General features: G+C 32.5%; 1 protein-coding gene across 1 annotated transcript; it reads left to right on the forward strand.

Annotated features, from left to right (window-relative positions):
- Positions 1-3,485: 3,485 nt before the first annotated feature.
- On the forward strand, positions 3,486-5,542 carry LOC127102428 (cationic peroxidase 1). The gene is made up of 4 exons (XM_051039799.1): positions 3,486-3,804; positions 3,891-4,082; positions 4,721-4,886; positions 5,074-5,542. The coding sequence occupies exons 1-4, from the start codon at positions 3,544-3,546 to the stop codon at positions 5,463-5,465; spliced, it is 1,011 nt and encodes a 336-aa protein (XP_050895756.1). The 5' UTR covers positions 3,486-3,543; the 3' UTR covers positions 5,466-5,542.
- The last annotated feature ends 5,019 nt before the right edge of the window (positions 5,543-10,561 follow it).

Here is a 10,561-nt window from a genome sequence, read left to right on the forward strand (position 1 = left end):
TTAAGGAAAATATATTTATGATGAAAATCAAGACTTTAGCTATGAGACCTCTTGTTTCACAAAACATGTACGTCAATCATCTGAAGAAAATGATTCAGATGATGTGCATGTCATTCGTCGTGATCATAAAGAGGAAATATGGAAAAACTAGTAAGTAAAATGTTTTATATCACTTAGTAATTTATAATTATTCATTTTACTCTTTTTAATTCCTTTTACTAAAGATTTAATGTTGTTGTTGATTATCTTAATTGGTTTAAATTGTTGTTCAAATTATAGGTGTTTATCGATCGGTGATCAATCTTAGCATAGAACTTTTGGACAGCCTACAAGAATTTCCATTTTGGTAATTGCTTTTGTTGGTTAATCATTTGATTTAGTTTTTTTTTGTAAAATAATAAGGCTTGTCCAATTTTGGCTTTGCATTTGGTGTAAACTATTGTTCTTCTGTTATATGGTTCTGTAATGCAGGTACAATGTTTATGTTTAAGAAATCTGCAAAATATGGTTATGTATTCTGTGATATGGTTATGTAATTCAGGTATAAACGAAAATAAATTAAAAAAATTCACCCTCGATGTTTAAATAAAACCGATGTAATAATATAGGGCTATTATCTCGGTTTTTAAACAAAACTGAGATATTATATTGGGCGCGCCATCAAGCTTTATAAATAATAAAAATGCAGATGTTGAGGTTCGAATCCATGATCAGATAAATTTACCCCTCAGTGTTTCATTGACCGATGTGTTAAGTGGCATATTTTCATGTCGACATTCATTATGTCCCCTCGGCAACCGAGGTTACATCTCTTTCGCGTGTGAAGTTAAAAGTGTTATTTGTAGTAATCCTTGGTTATTTCACTTGAGGTAAGCCATACACCATCTTCTTCTCGTTCAGCATACCTAAACCTCTGAAGTTTAGGTGTCCATACTTGTGATGCCATATCTAGTTCTTATCTTCGACATCAATCGAAGCAAGATGCTGATGATCAATAACGTTGATCTCAATCTTGAAGGTTTTGTTATCGTCCAATGGTGCCTTAAGGATCATCCTTCCTTCATCATTATACACCTTCATCATATTTTCTTCCAACTTCATGTTATACCCTTTGGCAAGTAATTGACCTATGTTTATCAAGTTACTTGTCATTGAAGGTACATACAATACTTCAATAATGTTGGCTCTTAGACCATTCCTTCTCATCACAACTATGTTTCCTCTTCCTCTGATGTAACATGCATGCCATATGCAAACTTGATCACTTTCTTGACTGATTCATCCGACTTGGTAAACTAGTTTTTATTTATAGTCATGTGGTTCTTGCATCCTGGATCCATATACCACATATTGGTTTGTTCATTTTTCGGCTGAGTATCTGTCATGAGCAACATGTCATTAGAGTCTCTTTCTCCAACATGTGCATATTGCATTTCGTCATCATCGTTTTCTCTAAATTCTTTTTTCCTTAGACAATATTTAGCATAATGACCAAATCCTTAAAAGATGTTACATTGCATCTCCTTCATGTCAAATTTCTTCCCCGAATACTTGTTGCCCACGACTTTCTTGATTGAATTATAGTGAGTTTTTTTAGTTCTTTCTTGAATTCTCATCATTAGCAAGATTTTTCCTCTGCTTCAACTTTTCTTTCCCATATTTCTTGGTGAATCTTGCTTGCATTTCCTATTCACCCACTTTCTCTCTATCTTAGTTCCTCTACTTTAGTCTCATCTCATGAGCCTCAAATGAAGTTTGAAGTTCTTCCACCTTCATCAAAGCTAGATTCTTGGACTCTTCAATGGACACGACAATGTAATTAAAGTTTGCATTCATAGATCTTAATAATTTCTCAATCTTCGGCAAACCAGTGATTGATTCACCATTCGCCTTCATCTGGTTTGTTAGTGATACCACATGCATAAAGAATTCTGAAACTGACTCATCTTCTTTCATTTGAGTCATCTCAAACTGCTTTCTCAACATCTGCACCTTCACCCTCTTCAACTTTTAATCTCCATCGTACAAGTTCTTTAACCTGTCTCATGCTCACTTTTTTGTTTCTCCTTTCTTTCTTCGTTCTTTGTGCGTAACTTACGGAACATCGTTCGCATTCTTTTTCAATGCAGGTACTCCATCATTCATGATTTCAGCCACATCTTGAAATCAGAAGACGACCTTCATATGCACAACCCTTTGAAAACCGATAGATTAGTTGGAAATTGTATTGATGTTGTGTTAACGTTTGTCATTTCAAATTCTCTCTGAATTGCAGGACTCGTTGATACCAATTTGTTGGAAGTGATGGAACAATTAGTGTTTTCAAAAAAAGATGATGAAGAAGAATAAAAAAGAAAAGAGAGAAAATTGAATTATTAAACGGAATCCTTATTGAGTAAATTTATTGTTATTTACATCATATCATGCCCTTTATATAGGCAACAAAATCACATGCCCAAAACATACAAAGTGAAAAATGCAAAACTAGAAGTTACACTTCGACACAACAACTACAAACAATATTCAACTTTGTCAAATACATCCATCTCTAAACAACTCAATTCGACTGAGTCGAACACGCCACAACCGAACTCAGATTTGAATCATTGAATTATCAGCTTCTAATAGTCAAATGCTAGAAATTGGTGTTTTAAAATTTAAATACGGAGTTTGAAGTGTTTTTATTTTGTCCTTGTTATTAAAATTTACTAATTTAGTTGTTTACCCATATAGATATATTTTATGTCGAATTTCAGATTCATACAAATACTTAATTAAGAATGAATTTGCCACTAGATTAATAATATATTTTTTCATTAAAAAAATCTATAAACAAAGTGTTTTCTATTAATTCATCATGTACTAAAAGTTTGCATGAATAGCATGCATGCAATTAGTAAGATTCGTGGCAAAATCAAGAGTACCACAAATGAAATTTATCCAATTTTTTATGTTGTGTAGATAAGAATTTACATATATTTATGAGTAGAGACAATTTTCGTCTTCCAAGCCACAGTTTTTTAATGATAAATTGGTTCAATCCAAATTTTAAAATATTATCAAAAATCTGTTATATCATCATCTTTTAAGATTTTACTATCGAATCATCTACTATTTATATCTCCTTTTCAATAACCATATGTTAAAAATCTCATTAGATATCACATGAACATATCTTTATAACACATGAATATATAGATAACTTTCCCAGTTATTCTGGAACAAAAATATTTTATATTAGGAGAGTGGAATGCATGTCCCATAAAATCTGCATATAAAATATCTAGAAGTCAACTGGTTTAGCATAATCCAGCTAACAACATTGCGTATAATCAGAATTTAATATCAAAACATCATATAAGAATGGTTGTCCACAATGTTCATGGTTCTAATCAAACAGGAACGTGCCCTAACCACCTCAAAAAACAATGCAAAATACGTAATTTCTTCATGTATAAATAGGTAACACATTTCATTAACCAAGTACAGACAAAAAATATTCTCTTATTCATACCTTGAGAGTTTCTACTAATTAATATTAACATGGCTGATATTAAACTTAGAATCTGTTTAGTGATATGTCTTATTGGCATAATCTCCGCATCAAGTGTAATTCCTTCAGCAATTACTCATGTTGCTTCTTTCATTCCTGATCCTTCAAGTCAGTTGAGCACAACTTTTTATGTTACTAAGTGTCCTCTTGCTCTTCAAATCATTAAGGAAGAAATAACCAGGGCGGTGTTGAATGATCGTCGGTTGGGCGCATCCTTGCTCCGTCTTCATTTTCATGACTGCTTTGTTCAAGTAATGGCTCTTATTTTTTTTTAAGTTTTTGTTTTTACACCTGTTTTTTTATAAACCGTTGTTATATTGTTGCTTGATTTTTGAAGGGGTGTGATGCATCAGTATTGTTAAAGGACAATGCAACTTTCAAGGGAGAACAAAATGCTTTGCCGAATGTGAATTCTCTGAGGGGTTACGAAATCATAGACAAAGTAAAATATATATTGGAGACACGGTGCCCTAATGTTGTTTCATGTGCAGATATCTTAGCTGTTGCAGCTAGAGATTCTGTTGTTGCTGTAAGTATTTTTTTTGGAATGTTTTGTTTTTTGTTTTACCATGCATACATGGAGCACTGTCACTTCTAAGAGTAGGCGTATCACGGTGTCTGAGGTGCGCCGATGTCCACTTTTGTGATATGTCTACGACAGGTGTTAAAATAGTCTGAAAAATTTCTTAAAAGTCAGACAAATGTGCCTAAAAAAATTGTTTTGTTTTTTATTCGATACTCTTTGAATTAGTGTTCGACACTCGTATAACATTCATAGAATTCAAACAAATGTTAAATGAAAAAATGTTTTTATCTTTACTTCAACGTACTTTATTTCTTCAATAAATCTCACAAACATCTGAAATGGTCAAAGATATATTGAGGCAGGGCTATCAATGAACAATTAAAAACATTGATTTTTATTATAATATTTTTAACTCCTTAAATAATAGATGGATAAAAGCAATTCAAATACTATCATACCATTTCAGTGAGTACCAATCAATGTTTGTTTCTGTATCTGTGTCGTGTTCTTAATAACATTTCGGTGACATTATGGACGTTAGAGTGTTTGTATCTGTGTCATGTCCTCGTGTCTGTGTCAGATTCCATGCTTCATGGGTTGTTATTTATGTATATTAAGGGATGACAAGTTTATATATTTAGCTTGGTGGACCTATTTGGCCGGTTCGTGTGGGAAGAAAAGATTCAACAACTGCCAATCTGAATGCTGCAAATTCAGATTTACCTTCTCCCTTTCTTGACCTTAAGGGCCTTATTGATGCTTTCAAGAAAAAGGGTTTCTCAGCTGAGGAAATGGTTGCTTTATCAGGTAAACACACATAAATTAGTTGCAAACACAAGGGATACTCCACCATCCTATACACAAGGAAAATGTCTTATAAACAACCCTTTTTTCTACATTCGTGCGGTATTTGATTAATCATGTGTATAGCAATGCAGTTTTTTGTCTGTTTATCTGTTATTTCTGTATAATCTTGATTATATATATTATTCAGGTTCTCACACAATAGGCCAAACAAAATGCGCACTCATCCGACCAAGGATTTACAACGAAAGCAATGTTCAACCTGATTACAGAAATTCATTGAAAAAAAATTGTCCAACAAAGGGTGGTGACAACAACTTATCTCCTTTAGATGTCACAACTCCAAACTTCTTTGACAATGCTTTTTACAAAAATCTATTGTACAATAAGGGTCTTCTGCATACTGATCAACAACTCTTTAAAGGTGGTTCTGGTCCTCTTGATTACAAAGTGTTGTCTTACGCCCTTAATCCATTACTCTTCAAATTAGATTTCGCTAACGCGATGGTTAAGATGGGAAATCTCAGTCCTTTAACAGGATACCAGGGCCAGATCAGAAAATATTGCGGCAGAGTGAATTAAGTTTCAATTCAGTTCTCTCCAACAACTATAAAATATTCTTGTTGATGATTTTTTTTTTGGTTTCCATGTCTTCATTGAGTACCAGTCAATTCTTTTTCAAAGTTTCAAAAAAGGTTTAACTCGAGGACTCTCTAAGATTGTCAATCATCTTAGGAATAATCTTGTCTAAGCATGCTTTCGAGTTCTTATTCTTAAGATTAAGTTTTGTCCGTCACATGATTTTATGTTTTGGGTATTTTGTTGCTTAATGAATAACCGTTGTATTGTTATTTTTGTATTTCATTTGGGATTTAAGAGTTATGACATTTTTAAAATAATATTGTATTCAATTGGTATCATACCTTACCATTTCAGTTCAATTCTTGATTGTTTTTAGATTTTTTAAAGCGAATGATACTTTAGAAATATCCGGTAGAGTTTAGACCGGTTCGCTAGAGAGAAAAATCACTTTTATTTTGGTTGAAAAAGAATTTTACATCAATTTTATAAGCGAGGTAACGAAAGACATCATAAAAAGTTATCAATTTTCTTCAAGGTTATCGATCCATCCAAAGAAAAATTAAACTTCTCATAGATTCGAATCCCAGTAGGGATCTCAATAGATAAGTTTTTGGTAGGGTACTATAGTATTTGTACTCATACCCGCATTTTGAAAATCTCATCGTACTCGAGTCCAAACCCTCGTATCTGTATCTAATGGGTACCTAAATACCATTACCCATACCCATTATCCGCAGTTCTAATAAAAATAAATCTATCAATTGAAAAATATTATATCATTATAAATTTTTAAAAAAATTAATAAAAAATTCAAAGTTTTTACTATTGAATTATGAATAAATGAATATTTAAACTAAAAGTGTAATATTTTAATTGTGATGTCTTTTTTTTTTAAAGAGATCAACATACATTTTTTATATAATGATATAAATTAAAATATATAAATATACATTATGCTGACATGAGGTTGGATGGTTGTTGGGTGCAAGTATGAGTAGTTAAAGTCTCACATTGCTTATAAATGGGTGGAATGTTTGATTTATAAGAGAGAGAACTAATTTACCTAATACCTTAATATTTTGAGTTGAGATGTAGTGTCTCCCTCTCTTGTGGTCCTGGAGCATTAGTCCCAACTTCCCTGAACTCCCCAAGAGTGGTATCAGAGTCGTGGTTCGATTTTATGGAGGAGCGGGAGTTGGATCCGGTGTTGGATCCTTTTATAGGATGTGAGGGACTCACACTCGTGGGGGAGAATGTTGCGTGCAAGTATGAATGGTTAAAATTCCACATCGCATATAAATGGATAGAATGTTGGATTTATAAGAGGGAGAACTCATTTACCTAATACCTTAAGGTTATGGATTGAGATTTCACTACAAGAAATTTGACATTTACCAACGGAAAAAATCTGTTGGTAAAAGTCCAAAAATTGTTGGTAAAGGTTAGTAAACCTATACCAACGGATGTTTGGTTCCTTCAACTATAATTTCCTATACCAACGGCATTTTGTCGTTCCAATATCTTATACCAACGACAATTTTTAGGGTTGGAAAAAATTTCAGGACAATAGCAACGGTTAATTAAATGACTCTCCTCAACAAATGGGTACTAAGGTACTCGTACCCGTATTCATATCCGCTTATTTTAATGAGTAATTATTCGTTTTTGTATTTATACCCATTTTGCAGGTTTTTATCCTATGTGTTATGAATTTTTTCTGTGGGTACCCAATGAGTATGGTTACAATTGTCATTCCTATGTTTTATTTAGAACCCAAAAGATACTTTTATTTTATAAATTATCTTATCCCTCGATTTTATATAAAACCGACATGAAATATTGATTAATATTTTATTTAATTAAATTAAACATAATTTTATCCCGAATATGTTCTCTCGATTTTCCAAAAATCGAGATGCAAATTCAAAACAATATTTTATTCCTTCATCAGAATGTTAAGTCTCATTCACTTTTTGCTTCCTAGTGAACAAAAGGAACACTAGTCTTCTCCAGGGAACGAAAGGAAAACTAATATTCTTCATTTTCTCATAGGAGGAAGGAAGCTCGGACCTCAAACCAACACATTTCCAGTATGTAAAAAATCTCCATGGCCGTTATTGTCGTTGTTGTTGTTTTTGTTATTGTTATTGTTATGATTTATGAGACTTGAGATATAATATAATGTTGTTGTTCAGGTATTCTTAGTTCTTGTTGTTTGTCTTTATTGTTGTTTCATTGAGATGAAATGTTTTGGTATTTTCAGAAGTTATGTGTGACTATTGTAACATCCCGATTTTTTATATTTATTTAATTGAATTTTGGAGTGGTTTTAGTTTAATTATTTAAGTTGCTTATTTTTTAATAGAGTTTTTTGGTATTAAAATTAGTGTAGAGGTAAACAATTGTGATTTAGTGGTAAATTAGATTTAATTAGATTTCTAATTATTTAGTTAATAGAGAAAATATGAGAATATTAGTTTTGGGGCAATAAAATAGACTTTAAAAAAATTGGGAGGTGGGTGGAGTTATAGAGAGTTGAGATTTTTTTATAGAAATTAATTAAAATAAAGGAGAATTAGGTTTTATTTGTATCCATGGATTCCGCAAACTCAAATCTTGTTTTTAGAGATGGTGGCAAAAATAACAAGCCCCCACTGTTTTGTGGAGAATATTTTGATTTTTGGAAAATACGAATGAAGGAGCATCTAGAGTCTCAAGATAAGGTTTGGAAAGCTTTCCTAGAAGGTCCTTTCGTTCCTACTTCGGTTGTTAATGGCGTTGGCACTCCTAAGCATGAAGCATCATGGAATGAAGATGAAGAGAAATGGGTTCTTTATGACAAGAAAGCAATAAATCTTCTTCAATGTGCTATTGGCATGGATGAGTTATTCCATATTTCAACATGTACAACGACAAAAGAAATTTGGGATACTTTGGTCGAAACACATGAAAGAACCGCGAAAGTTAGAAGATCGAGATTAAATACGTTAAGTCAAGAAAAGATCTGTGCATTTGACAAATCACTTGAAAACACTTAGTAAGACTTTAACAAATGATGAACTTAATCTTAAAGTACTCAAATCTTTAATCAGAGAATGGCAACCGAAAGTGACAGCGATATCCAAAAAGAAAGATCTATCAACAGTGACGTCTACAACATTGTTTGGTAAACTCCAAGAATATGAGACATAACTTGGTAGACTTAAAAAGCATGGGAATCTAGACAAGAAATCCAAAAGCATTTCCTTAAAAGTTGATTCCAAAGAAGTTGAAAAAGAAGACAATCCGAAGGAAGACGAGAACTTCATGCTTCTTGTAAAAAGGTTAGGTAAATATTTTGGTACTAATAAAAATTCTAACTTTGCAAGAAAGAAGAAATATTTTAACAAAAAGGAATCATATATGCCTACTCAAAATATCACTTTCTATGAATGTGGAAAGCAAGGACATATAAAGACAGATTGTCCAAAACTCTCAAAGAAAAGTAGTTTCAACAAAAGAAAGGATTTAAAATCTAAAAGAGCCTACATTGCTTGGGAAGATAATGAAGCGAGTTCATCTTCTGATTCTGAAAGAGAAGAATGTGTTAATCTTGCATTGATGGCTTCAAACCATTCCGATGATGAAGAAGAAGAGGTATGCTTGAATACCATATCAAATCCATGGTATCTCGATAATGGTTGTTCAAAGCATATGACAGGAGATATAAGAAAATTTTCAAATCTAGTGCTTAAAGCCAAGAGATATGTCACCTATGGAGACAAAAATAAAGGAAAATTCTTGGCAATGGCAAAGTTGGAGCACCACCTTTCACATCCATTGAAGATGTACTTTATGTTGAAGGACTAAAGCATAATCTTCTAAGCATAAGCCAACTTTGTGACAAAGGCTTCAAGATCAAGTTCACCAAAGATGAATGCTTGATTGAAGATGAAGTCACCAATGAGGTAAAACTCAAAGGTAAAAGAATCAATAATATTTTTGTGATAACTTTAGATGATTTGTCTTTGAGAGTAAAATGTCTCATGGTAAACAACAATGACTCATGTATTTGGCATAAAAAGGCAGCCCATATTCATATGGAACATTTAAATAAACTAGTCAAACATAATCTTGTCATTGGTTTACCAAAGATAAAGTTTGTCAAAGATAAATTGTGTGATGCTTGTCAAAAGGGAAAACAAACCAAATCAACTTTCAAGTCAAAGAATATGGTGTCAACAACAAGACCACTTCAGTTGTTGCATATGGACTTATTTGGTCTATCAAGAACAATAAGCTTCAGAGGTAATGTATATGCCTTAGTTATTGTTGATGACTTCTTTAGATATTCTTGGATTTTGTTTCGTATGCAGAAAAGTTATGCTTTCAAGGCTTTTAAGAAGTATACAAAGGAAATTCAAAATGAGAAGTCATTAAAGATTGTATCTATAAGAAGTAATCATGGTGGAGAATTCCAAAATGCATCTTTTGAAGAATTTTGTGAAGAATATGGTATCTCTCATAATTTTTCAGCACCAAGGACTCCACAACAAAATGGAGTAGTAGAAAGGAAGAACTGATTTCTAGTAGAGCTTGCAAGAATAGTGCTTAGTGACGCAAATCTACCAAAGTACTTTTGGGTGGATGCGGTTAGTACGACATGCTAAGTTGGAAATCGAGTCATCATTATACCTATCTTGAAAAAGACTACATATGAACTCTTCAAAGGAAGAAAGCCAAACATTGCTCACTTTCACATTTTTGGATGTAAGTGATTTATCCTCAAAAATGACAAAGACAATCTCGATAAATTTGACGAGAAATTCGTCGAAGTTATATTTCTTGGTTATTCCCTCTCTAGTAAAGCTTATAGAATCTATAATAAAAGAACTTTAACTATTGAAGAATTTATGCATGTTTCCTTTGATGAAACTAACACCTCTAAGGAGGACATAGTTGTTTGTGATGATGATGATGATATTATAGAACTACCCTCGGAAGAAGTTTATAATGGTCAAAGTGTGAGTCAACCGGAACAACAACAAGAAGTTTCACAATAAGATTCTAAACATAGTGGTCTTCCTCAAGAATGGAGAACCCATCGTGATCATCCA

The sequence above is a fragment of the Lathyrus oleraceus genome, chromosome 7 (assembly GCF_024323335.1).
Source record: "Lathyrus oleraceus cultivar Zhongwan6 chromosome 7, CAAS_Psat_ZW6_1.0, whole genome shotgun sequence".
NCBI lineage: Eukaryota > Viridiplantae > Streptophyta > Magnoliopsida > Fabales > Fabaceae > Lathyrus > Lathyrus oleraceus.